Below are 24,092 nucleotides of genomic sequence, written 5' to 3'. Positions count from 1 at the left end.
AGCACACCTACTGCTGCTACAGCCTGTTTTCTAAAGTGGTCAGGAGCATCATATCTGTGTTCCCAAACAACCAGGTGTGAACAAAGACACACGGTGGAATTAACCCTTCATGGTTCAATAATAATACATTGGAAAGAAGCAAAGTCTGCTTTACTCCATCAGTAACAAAACTTCTAACACCGGCTTCTGTTCTGCATTAGTTATTGCTGTAGTGCGGTTTCATGTGGGAATTACATGTTTCTGTTATTCCTTTTTGTGGCCGCGATTCAACATTCAAATATTCCTAAATTACACAACTACATCTTAGTCTGGCATAGCTGGGTTTATTTTTGTCATATTTACCACTAATAGTAACCACACATATTACCAGACACATCTGTTGTGTTTTCATTTATTTATCAGCCCTTGATCAGCCCCTTGGTGAATTACGGTCGTTCATTAGCTTGTCATCACACCAATTTCTAATTTATCTGGTTATTAAAAGAGCCACAGAGTTACATGCTAGCACCTATGAGGCTTTGTATCTTCTGTGGTGTGTGAAGATGATGTGGATCGTAAAGTTAGTGGGGCATATTACATGTTAGGGAACTCATTATCTTGATTGATCGACAATTCAATCAATTATGATGCTTGCTGTAAGAGCAGCTAGACCTCTTCCCACAATATACTTGTGTGCATTCAGAGTGATGACTCCCCCAGACCAATACAGCTGCAGGGTACCAGTGTGGTATCTATGTGTATACTGTATATCTATGGTTCAGATGTTTTTGATCATAGTAATCAGATCAGCCATAAACCTTCAAAAAGTGCTTCTTCCTGTTAGAGTGGTGCAGATATCAATAGATTTGAACACACCAGCATCCTGTCATTACCCTGTGTGGGAGCAGAAGCCACCGATGCTGCTGCTCAGCAAAAGTTACATAGTCTCACTTTAAACATAAAGTTTCCAAGTCATTAATTCTTTCATTAAATTCCTATTGACAAGAGAAACTTCTTTTTTATAGACAAGTGCTGTGTGTGAGAGAGCAGACAGACAGGCCAGGCCTAGTGGGGCCCAGGGGAGCCCCGGGGCCCAGACACAACAATAAGCTCCTTTATTACAGGCTGAAACTGAAGACAGCAGGGGCACACCCTGTGGGCTCCTCATGCATATCAGCATATAGGCCTGCATGGAGACACATTCACAGGCTCATAAGCAGACACAAAAATAACCTCCAACAAACACTGAGTGGAAGTTTGTAAAAACAAAACAGCTCATGTTTCAACTGATAGCTATTAAAGGCCCCAAAAACAAACAACAGTCTTAATGTGTTAATGAGTGGATGCTACAACTGTAGCAAATATGCAGCGCTAACGTTAGCCTGGGGACATATGTTGATATGAAGTCTGGGACCTTTGAAGTGTCAAATGATAGTGAGATGAGGGTCCAGCAATCTCACAAGACACATGAGAGGAAAGGACTTCCCCAGCTTTGACACAGACACTTATAAGACTGAACTTCCAGTGTTTTGTGTCAAATCCATTTCAAGAACAAACTGACAAACATACTCCAAGTGTTAAAGCTGAATGTCATCAGACCAAGTCATCAGCCTAAAATGTGATACCAACAGAGAGGTGAGACTAACAACGTGTCTATACTAAAAATGTTTTCCAGTTTGTGGTTTTTCATTATTCATAAAATAATCAGTTATTTTATAGGCTCTTTGTGACACATAATATATATACATAAGACGCATCTGTCAGTCTGTATAACATCAGTGTTGAATTGGAAAGGAACTAAACGGCAGCATTTTATCTTTTTTTTCCTTGATCTGGACCAAATGAACTACGGGTGTGAAAGAACCCTAAAACATCTGCTGATTGGATGTTTCCTACAGAAATACTGGTTGGGTTGTAGCTAACCTCTCCTCTCTCTCTCGTATGTAAACTTTTTTACTTTTTTATCAAAGAGCTACACTTTTTTCCACACAGATTTTACCAGTAACCTAACATTGTCTATGACATATACATCTAAATAATAAATAACTTTTATTTCCAGAACCTTGGATGCCTAAAATAATCCCTCCCATTTCACAACTATACTGGTCTAATTTAACATGAATCGTCACTGTCTAATGTCTCCACTCCAATATGCTTTTTCAGATAGAGATGCATCACATTAAAGAAGTAATGACAAAATTTCATGAGCCATTTAACAAATAAATTTAAGTGTTTCCACAAGAACACATTCCATTCAAGAAAAGAAGCGCTGACCATTGTTAAGGGCAACACACACCGGCAGTGTGTGTTACCAGTGTGTGTTGCCCTGCATAACATGCATCAACCTTTTCCCAGCATCAATGTGTGCCAACTGTTCAAGAAAGCAGCAATTTAGTCCCATTTGCACTCCAGATAAGCACATCCTGGCTACTGGACCTCCATTACTTCTTCCATTCCATTTGGTGTGTGCTACGGTGGTCCACTTGATGAAATGTGATGAAATGTGATGAAATGACGTAATGCTTCACAACACAGCCAACGTGTGTCGCACATTAAATCTCAGGATCCTCTGGTTGAAAGCTTCAGACTTCAACCAGAGGATCAACCAACTGAGCTGGTAAACATGAACAAACTTTAATGACATTATCTCAAAGAAAGTGGCTTGTTGGAGGTTGTGGTATTCACACATGAAGAAAAGTGATAGTTAAATGTAATGTTGATGGATGGACACTGTTGTACCATAATGCAATGTGCTACAGAAAAGGAGGGACTATTCGCAGCTGGTAAAAAGTGAAAAGTGGCAGCTGGTGGGCGACGGCTGCAGAGACAGTGTGTAATGGATCATGTTGATGTCTGGATGAAGGACAGAACTGTAAATGAGCCACTGTGCAGCCTAATTCAATTAAAAATGATGTCAGTCTGAAGTGTCTGTTGAGCGTTGCCAGAGCACAGTGGAGGGAGCACAAGTTCAAATATACACCTACCAACACCCCTAAAGTATCTTCTATGTCTGTTTTAAGATTTTTTTTTTTTTCACTTTGGTAGTGATGGTGGAGAGAGTCGGGGGGGGGGGGGGCAGTGGAGAGAGAGGGGATGACATGAAGCAAGAGGTTGGATTCAAACCAAGCCCCTGTGGTAAGGACCCCCTCTACCAAGTGAGCTCCCAGGGAGCCCCTAGTATGTTGTTGCTTTACAAAAATGTAAACACTTATTGAGTGGAGATATTTAGGTCACAGCCGACTGTGCACTGAGTCCCGTGTTGGCTTTAGTTAATTTAGGTTAAAAAATAGACGCAGATAGAAACTAAACCAAAATACCTCCGGGATGAGTGTCCATCACAGTCTCAATGAAAGGTTCCTCTCTGTTATCATCTGCAGCATGCCACTCTCATGCACCCATATGTGTACTGTCCTCCTCCTGGACTGCCTTCAGACAGGCTCATGTTAGATTAGACTCACCTTCTTGAAAGTAGGCAACCAATCAATGACAAAGCACAACTTTTGGGGGGAATGTATCTACAAAGTAGCTAGTAACTAACTTTCAGATGTAGTGGAGTATAAAGAGCTTATTTTAAAAACTGAAATGTGGTGGAGAAGAAGAAAGAAAGTAGCATTATAATACAACTACCTCAAAATTAAATGCTAAATGTATTTATAAAAGGTAATTTTTCTCTCATTCACTCATTCTACCATTCAAGGCACCATTCAAGACATGCAGACAGGAAGAGCTGGGAATCAAACCACCAACCCAACAATAATGGACGACCCGCTTTAATCATTGTACCCACCAAAACTGTACTTGAGAACAGTACTTGAGTAAATGTACAGTATGTATGTATGCATGTCTGAGGCAGAAAAGCCCAGAGCCATGAGAACAAACAGTGTGTTTTGCTCATGTAGCATGTCTGGCTGTTGCTGTGGTGCAATGCAGCAGTCAGTAAGATGATACAGGGGTCTGTTTTTCCTCTTCAGTTCAGAATACTTTCATAGAAAACCAGAGTCACACACACAAAGGCATGCCTGCTCACAGACAGCAACAGCTGGAGGACTTACCGCTGGAGCAGTTGGAGCCCCCCCAGCCCGGCTCACACTGGCAGGTGTTGGGGGCCATACAACGGCCGTGAACACAGCTCTCCGCACAATGAGCTGGACATGGAGCAGAGAGGAAGATACCAGAGGGATCAGTACAGTCACAGAGACTTCTAAAACAGATATCTGCATTAGAATTAGTCAAGTAGGTGTAAATAAAAACAATATGGTGATCATCAAAAAGCACAACCAGCACTACAAATATATAAGAATTAAATGTCTCAACACTCCACTTGACTTAATCCTCAAAAGCCTTACATTTTGCTTCGGTCCCCCAAAACAGGATTGGACCACTTAGTTTAAAGGTATGTCAGTCACATTATAAATAATTTTACTTAATCATACCCAGAATCCTTTCAGTGGAACAGATCAGATTAAACTGGTTTTCAACCAGACTTTATGTCTCCACATATCCAAAAGTTATGTTTCCTGCTGCAAGAAGACACTGTTCAACATAGATCACAGTTAACGAGGTCCTCTTGTCACATTGACAGCTGTAGAAACTACTAAAAAGCAACAGGGGCACTGAGTGTGAGCTGGCTTACTTACTTACTGCTGAATTAATATGTTTTTTGATTTGGTTTGTTTTTTTGACAGCTTGGGGGCTGAACTACAGAACAAGCTGAAATTCTTCAAGTTTTTTCTTTAAGAATGAGTTAAGTTTACTTATGTAAACAGCTGCCTGCTGTAGGACATCAGGTTGATGAGAGTGCTGAGACTTAACCAAACAGTAAAGTTGCAGGCTAAACAATGAAAGCTGAAAAGACACTAAAAAAACTCTGTAGAGGTGAAGGGAACTGCAAATAGTGCAAGTGGCATTTTAAAATATTGATTTAATTCCAATTTTGAGATTACAGATGTTTTTAACTAGACTATTTTTTAATTGCACTTATAACGCTGAGGAGGAAAAAGAAGAAGGAGGAGAAATAAGCTGTGTGTATACTTTCACCAGCAGACATTTGTAGTGTAAATGTGTTGCTAAATCTCTACATCTACCATCACTGTTCCATTACATTTTGAAATAAACACATTTCATTAACTTTTTGATTCTAATGTATAGCAGGCAAAATGACTCCTTCCAAAGTAAAAGTCCTAAATTTAACCAATTGGATTTACTTTCCAATCTGACTGCAATGTTGCCTGGAGTATTTGGCAAATCCTCCTTCCTCCAGTGCTGTGCCGAGGAGCTCAGTGAGATTCTCAGAGCAGCATGTGATATTGCTGATACAACAGAGTCTTTTCACACCAAAATAAATTCCCCTCTGAACTCCCGGGGCACAATATCCCAACGCCTGCATGAATCAAACTGTGGTCTCAGTCTCCACCAAAGCACACAGATATTATTACTTTTTTTTTATCACCAGTTACTTCCACTGTAATAACAGCAGGCTGTGTGTTCACATAATGCTTTCATTTACTGAAAGAGCGAACTGAACAACAGTTGTTGTTTTGCCACTGGCCACTGCGGCTTCACACCTGTCGCTGCCTGCTGGCTACTGACAGAGAGGGGTGGGGGGGGGGGGGGGTGGGGGGGGTGCACAGTAGCCTCACTGGCAAGTGAGGTCACTGTAATGACAACAGAAATTGAGGATACAGGTTCCGTTTTGTTCTGAGAAGTAACAGTCATTCAGCTGAACCATGTTTTCCAGTGTCCTCGGCATGTAGTAGCAGTATGTAATCACATGTCACTCCAAAATCTTACACAGGTGTTTAGTTGGGTTGAGCTGTGGTTATACTCATCAAACCATTTAGTGATCTGCATCGCATTTGTTCTATTACCACACACTTTTATTTGTCACCCATCTGTGTGTTACGAAATGACAAACATCTGCTATCTATTTGAATAATAAAAAGAGTGATCAAAGCAATAAATAAGTTCTGCATTACATGAGACCACACTCTTCATACAAGTACGAGAAATTAGTTTCTGTTTATTCTGCGTGTCTGCTTTGACAGATTGAAATAGTTGGCTGTGTGAGCACCAAAGTGATGAAAAAAAGTGTTTTCTTAACAAAAGTGAGCATTTTATCCTTATAGTTACACAAACACACCCTATGTTTACCATGATAACAAAGACTATAACAATGAGATAGTTCTGTCTCAGTAACCTCTGTCTTTCTACAAGTGTCTTCCTCTTTATCACTTTGGTGGTCACTATTTATCCTCTTCTATCTTTATGCTTCATGCTTTATATTTTAAAATCAAGTTTGAATGGTGTCAAATTAAGCAAAGGAATGTGTGTCCCATAAGTTAAGTTGCAATTTCTCACAATGTGACTGTTTTTGGATTTGGTGGTGGTACAATGGATCAATACAGCTGTACAGGTGTGTGTGTGTGTGTGTGGTCCAGGTATTCCTTATGTTTTGGGGATGTATATCTGTTTACGCAGTCATGTTGTGGGTACTCACCTCCCTTATGGGGACAAAAAGCAAGTCCCCTTAACGTAAAATCAATATTTTTAGGGTGAAGACTTGTTTTAAAGTTAAGCTTAGTTTACGGTTATGTTGAGGTTAGGGTAAGGGTTAGGGTTAGGCATGTGGTGGTCATGGTTAAGATTAAGGTAAGTCTCCAGGAAATGAATGTAAGTCAATGTAATGTCCTCTGAAGTGATGGAAACATGACTGGACTGTATGTGTGTGTGTGTGTGTGTGTGTGTGTCACTCACGAGCACAGATCTCTCCATTCTCATAGAAGCCTGGGCAGCACTGGGACTTTCTCCGGTACATGGTCTTCTCTCCTCTGCGATAGGCTGTCCGATAGCTCACCCTTCACACAGACAGGAAGTGAGGTCACATAAGGGATCAGACACTCATTACAGGAAATGCTATGAGATGCATATGCACTGTCTTTCCTCATATTGATGTGACCTGTTGGTAAAGTGTATTTTGTGGTTGTATCATGTGATTTAAATATTTATCTATATATGAAGCCAGATTAACTCTGTCCTGATGAAGACCCTGTGAGATCAATGTCTGTCAGTCATGCATAAATAAACACAGGATTTAAATACACAGAACTTTTCAAATTGGAAATAAATCACCTTAATCTACTTGAATGTGTGTTTTGTTTCTGCACTGTGTATCACCCTCTCTCTCTGAAACATTTTATCTAACTTTGTTGCATTAATTTTAAAGCATAAAGTAACATTCATCAGTTCATCCATTCACCCGAGACGGTGATGAGTCTGCATAGAGGCAGGAGGTCAGCAGCTGGCCCTCTAGTGCAGTCACAACAACCTGGAGCTGAACATGTTCAGAACTGTGGAGATCACAATGGACTTCAAGAGGAGCCCCCCACCACTGCCTCCCTCACCATACTCCACAGGTTACTGGGATCTACAATCTCCCAGGACCTGAAGTGGCAGTCCAGCATCAACACAGTCATCAAAAAGGCCCAGAAGAGGATGTACTTCCTGTGCCAGCTCAGGAACTACAACCTGTTGATTCAATTTTACACTGCAGTCATCGAGTCTGTTCTCTGTACATCCATCACTGAAACAGTTTCACCTGTATATAGTCATTCCTTAATATATTTCTGAAGATTATTGTGTTATTTTGTGTAAGTACATTGAGAGCCACTTAACCGGAGTCAAGTTCCTTCTATTCGTAAACATACTTGGCCAATAAAGATGATTCTGTAAATGTTCTAAAGATGTAATTTGAACAAATGCACCTACGTAGGTTCACAGTCCAGCTGATTTCACCTCAGTTTGGTACTCTAGAAGCAGCTGACACACACTACCATCAGCTGATTGCATCAACAGCCACAACAGACTGTGCACAGTTTGTGAATAGACCTGAAAAGTTCACCATGACTGAGTATCTCCAGGTTTGAGAATTAACATGATGTATAAATCTCGTATTACATTTTATATGGTATATAAATGTCAGCTGGCTGGCTAGGGCCTTTTCTATGTGGATTCCAAAGTCATGCAGGGTAGTCGGAATTGTGTGAGAGTGGTTGTCTGTATATGGATGTCAGCCCTGTGGCAGACTGATGACCTGTTCAGGGTCTTACCCACTGCATGCTGGGATAGGTTCTAGCCCCCTGCCAGTAAGTAAGTAAGTATGTTTAGATGATGGACAGATGGCAGATAGAAGGATGGAAATACAGTATATCTCAAGAACTTTAAATAATTCACTTCCATACAGATACAGGGGTGGCTGTGGATCAGGAGGTAGAGTGAGTCGTCCACTAATCGGAAGATTGGCAGTTTGATTCCTGGTTCCTCCAGTCTGCATGTCAAAGTGTCCTTGGACAAGATACTGAATCCCAAATTGCTCCTGATGGTTGTGCCATCAGTGTATGAATGTGTGTGAATGGTTAGTTTCCTCTGTTGGGCAGGTTGGGACCTTGCATGGTAGCCCCTGTACCCATTCAGCGTATGAATGTGTGTGTTTTCCTGCCTTACAAGCAGCTACTGTTGTATGAAAATCAACTTGTAGAGACTTGAAATGTGCATGAGTTAGGATGACAGAGGGTCCTGAAATGGGAGAACGGAGGAGTTGGAGGTGAAGAGTGGCATGAGATGAAGTTGAAGAAAACTGTCCATTAAATTAGGATAGAGGTTAAACTGCAGTAGACTGAACAGAACTAATTGTCACCACATAAGATTTTAGTAATCAGCCAATCAGCAGTGACGTATTTTCTGTAAAACAACTATATATAACACCCATAACACCCGATAACACCCAATGTGCTTTTGTATTTGTCAGTTCTCACTGTGTAGTGATGCGGTTAGTAGTGTAGACTGTTTATTCAGTATTATGACACCACAATAACATAACCTAGACAAAAGGGGAATTGTTGGCAGAAAGATCAAAAAGACTTGGGTTATAACATGCAAAAACAGTAGTTTGGCCCTTTAATGAACAACTACTTTCTCCAAACATACAAATACACATATTCTCCTTTATATCTGGCCTCAGTGATGTGGTCCTCACCTGTGTCTGGTGCACTTGAACCAGTTGAGGATGTCGGTGCAGCTGGTGTAATAAATCTGATCAAAAGGATGGGCATATGACTCCTGCACTGTCACAGAGTAACTGAAACCACAGGAAGAGAGACAGAGAGAGAGATCAGACATGAGCTGAGGAGCACAATCTGTGTGTGTGTGTGTGTGTGTGTGTGTGTGTGTGTGTAGGGGGTTTCATGTGTGATATCCTACCACCATGTTTATCCAACAGTACTCTGGTGGTCTTGTGAGCTGATACACACCTCTGTTCCACCACAGTAACCACTCACTGTTTGAGTCAGGGCGTCATTAAGCTGTTTGTGTGCATGTGTGTGTGTGTGTGCATGTGTGTGTGTGTGTGTATGTGTGTGTATGTGAGTGTGTGTGAGTGTGTGAGTGTGTGAGCGTGTGAGTGTGTGTGTGTGCGTGTGTGTGTGTCTGTGTGTGTGTGTGTGTCTGTGTGTCAAGGCAGGATTATATATCAGCAGCTTTTCTGAGACCCCCACCCCGCTGCTCCACTCTGTGTACCACTCCCCACTGTACTGTGTGTGGCCTCCATCAGTGAGTATTGTATAAAGACTTGAAGGATTGTGACTAAGAGGCAAATCAAAAAGACTTTGGGGGGCGGTGACAAAAGCTACCTTATGACTGCCTCGTGAACTGCTCTTACCACAGGCTCTGTGGAGGCATACATCTCTCAATTCACTTACCATATCACTAACGGCTGCAGACAATCATTAGTTATTTTTAATTAATTAAATAATCGAGATCAATTAATGCATTGTAAGTTTTGCTTTTTATATATTATAAAATCATCCCAATAATATGTGATGTATTCAATTTAAGAATACATGAAATAGAAAAGCAGAAAATCCTCACACTAAGAAGGTGTATTTAGTTAGTTTGAGTAGTTTATTTTTATTGAAACTAGCTAACTGTATATAAAGTAGTGTAAACTAGCTCCACCTCCAGCAGCTACAACAGTAACATGCTGCTCTAACACTGATGCTTCACTATTAATAATCTAATGATGTCATATATAATAATATATCAGTCAGAGGGACCAAACCACTACTTTTACTGCAATACTTTAACTACATCAAGCTCATAATACTTATGTACTTTTACTGCAATACTTTAACTACATCAAGCTCATAATACTTATGTACTTTTACTGCAATACTTTAACTACATTTTGCTGCTATTACTTAGGATTTTTCATACAGGATTTTTATTTATAAAGGAGTATTTTAACATTGTGGTATTGGTATTTTTACTTAAGTAAAGGATCTGAATACTTCTTCCACCACTAGTCAGTGACAGCAGATCAGCTGAACATGCAAACATATGAAATTTGTCCGTAGACATGGAATTCAACATAGTTTCCAATAATAAATAATAATTAATTTATTAATAATAAATAATTAGTACCAAATTAAATAGTGTGACAGACTGGTTGTCATTTGTCCTATGGATTGGTTTTCAATCATCAAGAAGGAGGGTCAGATCTGGAGGATGCTAGATAGTTGGCGTGCTGCAGACAATAGTGTGTTGAGACAGTGATGGACAGTGAATAATAACTCTCATCTCTGAAGTATTTTGATGTAGTTTCTGTCTGTGTCCTTTGTTAACCTAAACCAACTGAAACCAACACTGAGCTCAGTGCACAGTTGGCGACCCAAGAAGAGTGCCAGAGCAGGCTAAACTAACCACATGGCAAGTGCAAGCGATGCTGCAAATGCTACTCATGATGGCTTGAACTTGATCAGCCTAAACGGTCTGTGTGTAAGGTTGTCCCTCTCCTCTGTTCACTCTCTTGTCTTCTTCTGAGTCTTTCTGCATCGTCAGTCTTCAGGACAATAACAACACAGGAAGGCTCAGAATGCGTATGCAGCTGTTTCCTCAGATTAGTCAGTGAAAGGCAATATAGCTGGGAAATCTGCCTCCACCTTTCTTCTTTTACAGCTCACTAATGGATTTCCAAGCTTTTTTTTAAATTTGGAAATCAGCCTACAGCTTCATTTCACCTTTTTAACACCTTTGTCATGAAGAATATCAACTCACTTTGCATGATTATTATGGAGGACCACAAGTGTCACGGAAATAGTAATAAAGCTACTAATTGTTCATTAACTAGCATTTCATTAACTAATAAAAAGAGAAAGTAATACATTGGTGTACAAATCAATTAATTATGATATTATTATTACAATATCAAAAAATGAATCACTTTTTAATTTAGTTTATTTATTTATGGATTAATTAATTGATTAATCCTTTAAAGCAATGACCACAGCAGTGTGACTTACCTCTCCCAGTGGCTGCAGACGTTGGGATCCTCCAGGTTGAGGGAGGAAGTGATGCAAGGCAGGAAACAGAAGGCCACAGCCAATAAGACTGTCCTGCGGCAGCGCAGTGACATGGCCATCTCAGTCAGAGCTGCACCTTCAGACAGGGGAGGATGAGGAGAGGACACAAGTTAACTTTTTCTGAAGGTTTCAGTTTCACAAAAAGATATTCAAAAAAGACAAATGTTTGTTTCAAAAAGGGGACAGACTCAAGTCAAAGTCTTAAACTTTATGTTTCGAGTCCTTAACTATTTATGCACAACCCATTATTGAGTTGATCAGCTTTAATTATTGACATGATATGAATTAAACTTTCACTACCAACACTGATGTACAACAGCTAGCTGACACTGATCACTCTGTTGGTCCATTTGCAATAGTACAGTGATGTTGAGTGATGACTGTACAAACAGCAGCTTTCAGAGAGCACATTGACCAGACGAAAGCCACCTTTCGCTTGACCTTTTGTCAGGTCACTTACAACATTAAAGGATAGCTTCACAATTTTTCAAACGTGTCTTAAAACAGCAGTCAGTCGCCATTTGAACACTGAACAGTGTCGGTCTGTCGGTGGGTCACTGCACCATTTTGAGCCAAACAGAAAGATCTCAACAACTACATTTTAGATTGTAGGATAATTCCTTCTGACTTTGGTGATCCTCTAGCTTTTCCTCTAATGCCACCATAAGGTTTCATGTATAGGCTACTAGTATCTCAACAACAGCAGGATGGATTGCCATGAAATTTAGTATAAGCATTCAAATTCCCCTCAAGATGAGCTGTAATGACTTCAGTGATCCCTTAACTTTTTTAGCACCATCATTAGGTCAAATTTCTAAATGTTTCCAAGTTGGTTTCTGAGCAAATACCTGCAAAGCTAATGATATTTCAGCAGGGTCACTGTACTTTGTGTTTAGAAAAGTACAAATGTTAGCATGCTAACATGCTTATTTAAGATGGGGAACATGGTAAACATGAATCTTGGGGCTTGGACATGTTATCAAGTTATTACAGCACCAAAGGTTGAAGTGCAAGTGATATCACAATTCATTATTCAGTATTAAAGTCAAAATTGAGTTGCAAGTCTTTTTGATTCTGTCAAGTCAAGCCTGAAGTCATCAGATTCTGACCAAGTCATGTGAGTGGAGTCCAGTCTAGTGTGTATGTGTGTGTGAGGATATTTGTTGAATATTATGTACCATTCATACTGTGTATGTCGAATTTAGCTTATCTGCAGTCTGAATATGACTTACAGGCTAAAGTGTCATCTTTTCAATTCGATTCAGTTCAATTTTATTTATATAGTGCCAAATCACAACAGAAGTTATCTCAGGGCACTTTTCACATAGAGCAGACCGTACTTTTTATTTTAGAAAGACCCAACATTCCCCCATGGAGGCATCTTTTCTATATTTGGTACTTTTATGTTTCCTCATTGAAGTCTTTTCTTTGATTTTGTTTGCACAAACTGGTTAGCATGAGGACCTTCAGCTTTGCAATTTGCTGCATTCTTTCACCACTAAACACATTAGTCACACACAGAGACCTTCAATGGGAACCTTGAATTTCCAAAATGGTGCCTTTAGTCTAGCTACATAAATGTTTGATTTAAACAATTCTGGGTCATATAATCAACAATATTCAACACAGTTCTATCTTTACTGACTGGTGAGGAACCACAAACATGGAAGATACTCTGGTTTCTTTTATGCAGTGGTGGTATTTTGTTTACCACAATGACAGAACTCCAGAAACAGATTGGTGGTTCCACAATGCTCTGGTGTTATTTAGGTATTTCAAAGCTTCTTATAATGATAAGGAAGACCTGCAAGGCAAAGACAGTTTCTGTCCATGAACCAAAGTGGAATCAGAAGCAGAAAGAAATCAAAATCATAACACCAACACTGAATTCACACAAATATAATGAAAATATCTAATGGAAAAATAAAATAGGTGTTTCATTGGTGGCACCATTTCATCAAATGCCTGAGCATCATTTCATATACATTTCCCAAAATTCAGCCTCACTGATCAGGTATCTTAAGAAAGTCAAATTTCTGAAAAGTTCTGTGAGTTTAAACAAAGCTTGTCTTTACATCCCATAGGACTTAAGTATTTTAAGCTAAGAATTGCTATTTTAAGATAATTAATCATTGTCTATTTCTAGGCAGCATATAAAGTGTGCTGGTGTGTCTATGGGTTTCACTAACAACCCAGAGATATCTCATTTATAACCAATATATAGGGGTGATTCATTCCTCTGATATACCCCAACAAACAACTGCAGTCCCGCTGTGTATGTATTTCCCCAACTATAAAATTGGACATAGGACAGACTACTCTCAAAAGCTGGATAATTAAAACATGGCATTCATGGAAAGGAACTTCTTCAAAAAATATTGAACCATTCCTTTAACTGGCCCTTCTAAAAGCAAAAGTGCCCAGGCCAACCCAAGTCTGACTTGCCTTAAACCACTATGGTTTAAGGCAAGTCAGATTTCTTATCATCTCACCATCCTCATGAACCTGTAATCACTGATGGAGTTACAGTAATTGTGACTACCTGTGATTGACTGAAATGTCAGAGCTGAAGTGTATACAGAGAGCAGGAAGGCACAGAAAACCCAATCCTTTTGTGTGAGTGTCTTTTGTGTGTGTTTCTCTCAGCCATTCAGTAAGCATATTTCTCTGTCTGCCCAGTGAACAGCCTAACAAAGTATCCTGACCATCAGTAGTCCTGTCACATCACCTGTGTGGACTTCATCTTGGAGAGAGGAACATCAAATAAACCCAGGCAGAAAAACAGTCAACTAAACAAAAACAGAAAAAGAACTTCAGTGATGATTAGCTGCACATCAGTGTGCTCTCAAGGAATTTTATCATCAGGTTTTTAAAAAGGTATTTGTGATCAGTTTGGCATTAGCAAATGAAACAGCTTTGTTTTCAGTAGTGACACTTCCTTCACTCCAGGCAGCCACTGGTTCAAATTAATTTCACTGTAGCAGTGTCAAAGTTATGTTTGTAACATGGTAATATGTTGTAAGATTGATCAGACAAATCAGCAGTGCATTACCATACAACAAAAAACTGCAGAAATTATTTTCACTGTGATGGATTAACTCAAAAAAGTTTAAAGTCTCTGCAAATTGATTTTCATCCTGAAACTAACGGAAACCTGGAAGACATAAAATATCTTCAATCAAATCAAAAACACTATTACATGCTTTGCAAAATGTCAACAGTAATATGTTTTCGAAAAAAAAACTTCTGTCTAGGGCTCTTTTCTCATTGCACTTGTACTTGGTAAGCTACTTGAGAGTTTGTAACATGGCGCTTTCAGAGTCACTGTCCAATAACGCTTCATTGTCTTGCCTCTCTTGTAAGTCATTTTGGATAGAGGCATCTGCCAAATGACAAAACAGAAATGTAAATGTAAATATAAAGTATATGTGATTTAAGTTCAACAGGCTCCTAAACAAGCAGCCATTTTATTGTAGCAGGAAAAGAAGAGGTGTTATTAATAACAGCTGTATCTTATTTAAGTGAACAAGATCCAGAGCCCTGCTATTGTACATGCTGGCTCACTGTTTTTGAAAGAACTCATTCTTCCTCTTGCAGGTAAAAAGTTGAATTCATAAGCAATAAAAATCCCCCTTGTTCAAGTCAACACACTCAAAGATTTTGCAGCTGCAGCATTACTTGGTGTGGTATGACCAGTAACTTGTGGTGGCTAATGTCAGATAGATGCTGCTATGTAACTGACATTACTGAGTCAGTTCACTGATCACTCCCTCCACCTGTGATGCTGTTACACTACATTTTAGCACTTCTTTATCCTGTGAGAAACACTTGTGGCCACAGTGGCCTGTATAGAGAAAGTGACAGTCTTGGAACAGAGCCATCATTAATGTTATTAGTTCCACCTGTGCTCATCCTGCTACGGCAAGTCAAAATGGCAGCTGGGATAAAGGTCTATCGTATAAGGCATTTTGAAATGGTATACACTGATGTGGAATGTATTACAAAAATACAGTACACAATATATACCACACTTATAGTATTTATAATTGTTTATGCAACAAACTGAAAAGCCCTCCCCTCCCCCCCCCTCTTCCAAGCAAGTAGAAGAACCTGCGGTGGCAACAAAACTTGCAAAAAACACGAAAGGCCCTCTCTAGAGCCAGTGTTTGGTTTGTTTGTTCTGGGCTACTGTAGAAACATGGCAATGCAACATGATGGGCCTGTTAGTTGCTGGTTTGGTCATTGCTATTTAAAATCCCTGTAAACAACACACTGTCTGTCCATGACTTGTGGCTACAGCAGTTTGTTTACTTTGTCTCTGTTCTGTATGGGTAGCCTGCTAGCTACACACCGACATACCCCCCCAGTTGCTATCAATCAAACACAGACACGCCCCTCCAGCTGCTGTCAATCAAACACAGACACCAACATGCCCCCTCAGTTGCTGTCAATCAAACACAGACACCAACATGCCCCCTTAAAGCTGTGGAAGAGTACCTCTTGAAGTTGCATGTAAGTTTGTTGCCAGTGTTGCATCAAAGTCTGTTTCCTCATCATTCTGTTTCTCCCTAATCTTAACCTGAACCCAGCCTTGGTCCTCACCCTAACATGTTGGTCTCTGCAATTCTTAAAGAGTAATTTAACACTAAATCCACTTTTTTGAATTTGTAAATTATATGTAGTCACTTTATTACACTATGAATTGACTCTGGTCCCAGTGTAGTCATAGCAACTGAGCAACTGTAATTATTTTCCTTCCAGAGAAAATCAAGCTGTCCTGTAGACTATAAAAAAAAAATCAATGAAAAATTAACGGCGTTCTAGAGTATGGAGTTGTAAAGTGAAAACACACAGAGATTAAGATCATGAAACCAAGAGACAACTAGTAGTAGACTGGGTTTAAATACATTTTTTGTATTTGTGAAGGGGGTGCGGTCAAGCTAAAACAGGTTTTTAGATTGCTTTTTAACCTCAACCCAAACTTAGCCTAACCCCAACCAGTTATCTCTACACGCCTAACCATAACCTAACATTAACTTAAATTAAACACTAACCCCAACCATGGAGGACAGCACTGTTTGAACACCAGACTGGGACAAAAGACCAGCATTGAACCTACTAGGATAAAGATAACGACTTGATTTGGCTAACTCAGGCTGCTGAAGCGGGTGTGCAGAGTTTGTTTTTACATTCATTTGCTAAAGGAGGAACGTTTCTCTGTGCTCAGTTTAAAGATCCCCTCAACACAAGTTTTAAGGCATTAAGGCAGAGTATTTTTTATATAATTTGTGTCTGATATGGCTTTTCCACAAAAAACTTGAATCAACTAGTTGTATACTGGACCATGATTGGCTCTACACTAGTTGTGATGTCACAAATCATGCTCGTAGAAACATCACAGTGAAGTAACAAAAAGAAAAACAGATGTTTGAGTGGAGGGGGACTTAAACATGCAGATGCACCGTAAGGATTTCATAACATAGCTAGTTTTGAAGCCCAACATGTATTCAACTTACACAAGTGTGATGTCAATGTTGGAAAGCCTCCAGTGCACGTACACTGAGAATGGACTTTACAGTGATAAGAGACATCACTGTAAAGCAGTTCAACATTTGAAATGAAGAATTTTTGCATATTCATAGATTCTGCCTTTTTTAAATGTTTGAAGAATTTTAACTTAGTAATTGAACACCTTTGTGAAAACTAGGATCAGACACAAATGATAAGTATTATATAGCATTTGTTATTTATAACATTATCATTATATCTATTTATGACTGACAGGGATCTTAAATATCAATAATTGGGTTAAACAAATTCTGGTATGCTCTTGAGTGGTGTGAGTTTTTACGAGAAAAGAATCAAACCCCGTGTATGCTGTAAAAAATTATGTGAGAAAGACATGTGCACTAAAAAAGGTTCTAAAATCTAATCCAAAGATAAAAGTATCACTTAAACCTCTGGGGGATCTTTAGGATATGTCAGTGTCTACAGTGAGTGTGTCTGGTGTTCTTCCTTAATAGTACAGAAACAGCTGGCAACTACAGCACACGATATGGCCACTTTATCACTCCAGCTGCTTGATGAATCTCTCTGTGCTAGCGAGCGAGCTAAACTTATAGAGGCCAATAAGGTTAGCCCCGTGTCTTCTGGCTAGCCTTCTTTCGAAAATGTTAGTTGATGGTGGAAGCCTGTAAGATGTATCCAGTGGCTGTATGGCTGCTGACAGTGTGTCTGTGCAGGCTGTTTATGGGCCAGCAGGGCCAGTCCTCTCTGGTTTCACTGAGCTCAGAGAGGGCACAGCTGCAGCCACCAACGCAGAAACCCTCCCCACCCCAAGACAACTGCACTGCTGCACAAACAAGGGCCATGCTGTGTGTGTGAAAGGGCTCCAGACACACAACCCCTAATGGAGCGGATTAGACTGGGCTGCACAACTTTGATACACTGTTCCAGGCAGCACAGTATTCACGCCTTTCTGTCCGCTCAAAGGCCTGCCAGGAACCAAGACCTGCTGTCTGATGTCCATCCAGAACCAGACAAAGGCTGCACTCAGGCCATGGAGCAATATTTATTTGCCAACACATGTAGTTTGTGGGTCCTGTTTTCTCAAAAGCATCTAAAATGTAGCTAAAATGATGTACAGTTTTTTGTGATCATTTTTCTACTTTGGCATTCTATAGACAATTTTCCACTGTCAGTAAATGCTTGAGTATTTGGTAAGAATTTTTTTTGTTAACAATTGATTTGAGTGAGTTGTTTGTCTCCTCAAAGGGCTGATATAGTGATCAGGTGGGTTTTTTTATAAACAATGCATACAGGAAAATATTTTCAATGACACTAGCTGCTGGGCATATGCGCATGTGCATGTGATTGTGTTTGTGTTTTGAGTGTATAAAAATAAACAGAATTTGAATTATGTTCCCTAAACTTTAAACTATTGCTTGTGTGGAAATAATTACAGCAGTTGGGGATTAACTAAATATATATACATGAAAAAAAGTGTCTCCTAGAAATTACATCTGTATACAACTAAATTGCTTTCCCAATTATGTTGCGTTGACGAGGTAATCGCAGCCTGGATTATGTTCATGGGTAATGTTTCGAATGAAGAAAGCGCTACATTGATATGTAACAGCTCCAGAAACAGCCCAGAAAACAAAAATGAAGCAATAAATCCTTGAAAATTCAAAGTTGCTGTTTGATTGACCTACATCAGTGCCCATCTTGATACAAAGTGGTACAGTACACCAATTAGTTAGTTAGTTTGCATGCACAACATCACCTTGCTAATGTTATGCAAGAACTTTGCATAACTTCAAGTACAACTGAGCCATAGGTCCTGAAGTTTCACTAAAAAGCAATACATATTAATGTCCAATAAAACATCTAGGCAAGGCCTAAACATTATTTATTAAAACTAAGAGCATAACTCATGCTGTAAACATGGCAAATAACTGGAACTGATTATTCTGTTTTTCGCTTTTTATTCTGGGAATTATTTGCTAAAAAAATCTAATTTCAGCATACTAGTTTAACAGTTTTTTTTCTTACTTTGAGGTTGTGGTGAATAATCAGCATGCCATTTGCATATTGTCCCTATTTTTATCCTCAATTTCTAGAAATATAGAACTGCTATGGGAACAGAGATATCTGTTGGAATCTGACAGCTTCCAGTATGAAATCTACAGATTTGGAGTTTCTTCAAGAAAGAAGTGGGCATGAGCAGCACTCTTACTTTCCCATCGAGGCTCATTGGTCGTGCCTGACAAAACAACAGCTGTGGCTGATGAAGTAGGCTTACAGCTGACTCTAATGGAGGTTGAGCAAGCCTGACAAAGTACAGCTTAGATTGATTATAGTATAGTGAACTCCATATACGCGTAGTGTTGAGTCTGACAAGCTGAGCCCATGATGTGCTGCGATGATCATTATTCTGAGGGTGTAAAAGAAACATTGGAATAGTGATATTGAATGAAAAACAATTTCCCTGCAAGACAGTGATTTTTGCAACTTCTAAGCCCCCAAGGACTGACACCCACAAATAAATTCTCAACATGTGGGAAACACTCCTAATGTATTGGTGAGCACACATTCTGTCATGACAGTCAGAACTGGGAAGATGAAAGCAACAATCTAAATATCTTTGAATTGTTTACTCAAAAACATTTGTCACTTCTGATTGGCTGACTGAAACCTGTGAGAAAACACAGCTCTGTGTGTGTGTGTGTGTGTGTGTGTGTGTGTGTGTGTGTTGTGTGTGTGTGTTGTCTAGTTTTGTTGGCCATGCTGTGTTTTGGCTTTCATCTTCCAGTCAGCTGTGTTTCTCCTGCAGTGTAAGCTGACTTTCCCTCACTCATTTTCACTGGGGAAACACTGCACCATAGAGTGTCCTCCTACAGCATCTTTCCTTGCACACCAACACTACACTCGCTACATGTCATCAGCGTCAGGGCAACAGTTCACCTCCAACAGTTAAGATGCAAATGACCATTTCATTAAGAACCTCATTTACATGGTCTGTACATCCATGCAAATGGTATCTCATGAGAGTTTGATTTCATTGCTATTTCATGATTATATTAATTGAGATAATCACTCAAAGATCTTTGTCTGTTTCAGTTATCCAAGTGTTGTGAATTCCCTCTGTGATGTTAAGGAACACTGCCCCTAGAGGACTTAGACACAATTTACCTCTTACATAACCCTCCTGATTGACTCCACGTGTGCTCAGGTGTACCCAGGTGAAGACTGGTCATTCTGCCAGTTCAAAGCAGACAGACATGGCATTCATTCTTAACCCTTACCCACAACTAAGGGAGAAATACAAATATCATGTTCTTTTGGGACACCTCAAACTCAGATTGCTCAATCCTGTCGTCACGCCCCAGCTCCCTACACAGCTACAATGCAGCCCTTCATCTACAGTATGGTCAGCCTCATCAACTAGCTCAGAGTGCGATAGATCCAATACTTACATCACCTGATGTAAAGACTGGAGACTCCCAAGGGTTCCAGAGCTTTTTCTTGAGGGTCCACTTGTTGGTGAGCATGCTGATGTCATTAGAGGGCCCGACAGGCTATGAATTAAACTGCTGCTCTCACGTTGACTGACTACTCAGCAAATTGCCTAAATATTTGAGAGATAGCTTCATCAAGTTCTTACCGCTTCAGGGAATACTTACTTCAGCCACTTTTAACCCATATAACTTGAAGGACTTGGCTGGATGGCTACAGTCAAAGGTTCAGCAGCAGAGACTCTCAAATCAACTTGCCCAACGCTATCAAGAAGAGCAGCAGACTAACATGTGAATTCTCCCACAAGCACACATAAGAAGTCTAATGTTCACTGCCTCTTTTGCCGCAGCTATGAACATTATCTTACGAAGTGCTCAAATCTTAGAGAGCCACCCAGAGAGAAAATACAGGAGTGGATAAAAGGGGAGAACCGGTGTTGGAAATGTGGCGGTACCTCACACTCAGCATCTGACTGTAAGCTAACAAAACCCTGCCCCGAATATGGAGAGTTGTATTCTGTAGCCAGGAAGAAAATCTTCCGGTGACACTGCACTGTCTCACAGCAGAGTCTACTTCTCACATGCCAGCTTCTCACATCAGGTGCTACTAAAGGTAAGTCCAATACTGCTGTGGAATGGGAACTTGTCTCTCCCAAACATATGCCATACTGGATAATGGTGCATTCTGAACCATGATTTACCTTCAGCATCTGAACAACTCAAACTTTCAGGGAAAAGGGACATACTTGCCCTCCGTACAGTTTGTCCTGACCTCACACACCTTGAAGGGAGAACAGTCGTTTTGAAATCTCTCCTATTTAAAGGCCCAATACCAGATACACCATACACAAGGCTTTCACAGCCAAGGAAATCAACCTCATCGACCAGACATACCAAATTCAATCCTTTCAGTGTTCGTATGTACACTTGAGAGGTCTTCCCCTTCAACCTTTCAGTAAAGTTCCACTGGTTGTGCTGATCGGCTCAGACAATGTTCATCTCATCTTGCCCATTGTCTGTGCAATGTGATCCAAAGGGAGGGCCAGTGGCTGCACGTACACAATTCCAGAGACTGTCAACAGTTCTGTCGAATCCTGGTACTAACCCCATCATTTAGTCCATAACAATAACAAGGCCCATCTGGTGTTTAACTGTTTGTTTAAATACCAGGGTATATCTCTAAATGACCAGCTACTCCCAGGTTCCACTCTGAGCCCATCTTTTATTGATCTTCTGCTATGTTTCCGTCAACACCCATTAGCGGTCAGTGGTGACATAAAGAGAATGTTTCACCAGGTCCAGTTGCTACCTGAGGACACACCTCTACTCAGGTGGAACATGAACAGAGACGTTACACCAGATGTAAATTAATAGCAGGTATTACCATTTGGTACAACTTTCAGCCCCTGCTGTGCCATCTTTGCAGTTCAGAAACATGTCAGAGACTCAGATTCAGACAGCAATCCTGCTGATGATATAACGAGTCAAAACTCTGGTTGAAGTGGAGCAATGGTCCACATTTTCTCCAACATTTCCCTGTAAGACCCAATTTCTCAGCCCAGCAAGACCTTACTGAGTTCCGAAACCTCACTTACTGTGGTCTGACTGTCAAACATCACACTGACCTGACCCAGCTCAGCACATTTCATGGAAGGATCTTGTAGAGGTAACAAACAAAACCCTTAAAATGGCCAACTTAAATGGTACCTAATCAATACCCACTTACAGTGATGCTGAGGTCAGTCTCTTGATACAATGTTTCCCCACTGACCTCATGGCTTTACAAGCAGTCTGTTCCTCCCAACAGTAGACTCAAATCTCTCACCCCTGAATTTTAGAAAATAACTGGACTCATAAGAGTGGATGTAAGACTCAGAAACCTCCCGGCAGCTCATGGAGACTCTGTCCCACCCATTGTATTGGATCCTTACCATCCAGTCACCGAATTACTTGTTAAAGATTTTGATGAGTGCCACTTCAATCCTGAGAATCACAAGCTCTTAAGAAACCAGCAATGTGATAAACATTAGTGAGCTGCTGCCTGATATTTATACAGACGGTGACAAATTAAAGGAAAAACCAACATAAAGTGTCTTAGTAAGGTGTTGGGCCATGACATGCTGCCAGAACAGCTTCAATGTGCCTTGGCATTGTTTCTACAAGTCTCTGAACTCTACTGGAGGGATGAACACCATTCTTCCAAGATATACCAGATACTCCCTAATTTGGTGCTTTGATGGTGGTGGTGGAGAGTGCTGTCTAACATGTCGCTGTCTAAAATTTCCCATAGGTGTTCAGTTGGGTTGAGATCTGGTGACTGCAAAGGCCAGAGCATATGATTCACATCATTTTCATACTCATCAAACCATTCAGTGACCCCTCATGCCCTATGGATGGTGGCATTTTTATCCTGGAAGAGGCCACTCCCATCAGGATAGAAATGTTTCATCATGGGATAAAGGTGATCACTCAGAACAAATTTGTTTTGATTTGCAGTGACCCTTCCCTCTAAGGGGACAAGTGGACCCAAACAATGCCAGCAAAATGCTCCATAACAGAGCCACCAGATCCCCTCACTGTAGGGGGCAAGCATTCAGACCTGTACCGGTTTTTCCCTTAATTTGTCACCCATCTGTAAGTGATATTGATGACTGATATTATAAATTTATAGTTACAGGCACATCCAGTACCTACATTGTCCCATGATGTTTAATACACTGCTGAGTGTTTTTGGTGCATCACACCAAGTTGTCACCGTCAGTCCACGGCTGCATGTCAGGATAATAACCAATCTCCTCTGTCCTTGTTGTGGAGATGGGGCACTCTGTTTCTCCAGGTCATCCTGAACAGCTCTCTGCTCTCCTCTCATTCCTCTCCCCTTTCTGCCTTCCTGCTCCAGCATATGTCATTTTGCCTGCACAGGGTGCGTAACACAACCAGCCTGACCTGCATCTCTAGCCCAGCCTTGTAAACTGCTGGCCAGTTGGTTTGTTTACAACGCACAAAGCTGACTGTAAGAGGCTGTGTGTCACAAACTGCAATAAAAACCCCATTTAAGATGCATATTCCATATTATATGCACTGTATACGTCCAAAGAATGCTCCTAAAACCTGAATAATACCAGCATATCCCACATGTCTTAATCGGAAAATGCTACATTCGGAATAAGGCCTAATCTGGAATATCCAAGCAGAATATGCTATTTACATGACCACATTCAGAATATTGTCATATTCAGAATAATAGCGGAATATTAGTGTACATGTAAACATCAAAGTGAGTTTCCTTCTTGACAGTTTGAATTATGTTTGTGACCATACATTTGATTACATTTCTACCTTAATTATGGATAGGTTGATTTGTTGTATTATGCATTTGTTTCTTTGATTATACTGCAGAAAACTATGAGTTGAATGGAGGAAATAAATGGACAACTAAATTGCATTTCCCTGTCAAGAACTCTTTCATTTGAGGCTCTTAAGCAGCCAACTATTCCTACACCAGCACATGCATCAGAGGAAATCTACTTCAACAAGCACTGATCAAGCAAAGATGAAATTACTACTGTCCATAAGCAGGTTACACAGCTGAACTGCATCACCTGCTGGAAGGTATTCATTTGTTCTTGAGGATGTAATATTACATTAGAGTGAATTCACCTAACTCCTTTCAGCACTTGAATGT

General features: G+C 40.2%; 1 protein-coding gene across 1 annotated transcript in view; it reads right to left on the bottom strand.

Moving 5' to 3' along the window:
• The window catches only part of megf10 (multiple EGF-like-domains 10), a 68,801-nt gene that overhangs the window by 41,277 nt on the left and 3,432 nt on the right, over nt 1–24,092 (bottom strand). Inside the window, exons 2-5 of the mRNA XM_042396173.1 lie at nt 11,331–11,466; nt 9,011–9,112; nt 6,733–6,833; nt 4,032–4,124 (exon numbers count right to left, since the gene is read on the bottom strand). Of these exons, the coding sequence (XP_042252107.1) occupies nt 4,032–4,124; nt 6,733–6,833; nt 9,011–9,112; nt 11,331–11,449 (415 nt within the window). The 5' untranslated portion in view covers nt 11,450–11,466. The remainder of the gene's footprint in view (nt 1–4,031; nt 4,125–6,732; nt 6,834–9,010; nt 9,113–11,330; nt 11,467–24,092) is intronic.

Source organism: Thunnus maccoyii, chromosome 19, assembly GCF_910596095.1.
Source record: "Thunnus maccoyii chromosome 19, fThuMac1.1, whole genome shotgun sequence".
Classification (NCBI taxonomy): domain Eukaryota; kingdom Metazoa; phylum Chordata; class Actinopteri; order Scombriformes; family Scombridae; genus Thunnus; species Thunnus maccoyii.
Note: the sequence above shows the minus strand (reverse complement) of the source record. Positions and strands in the feature narration are given on the sequence as shown.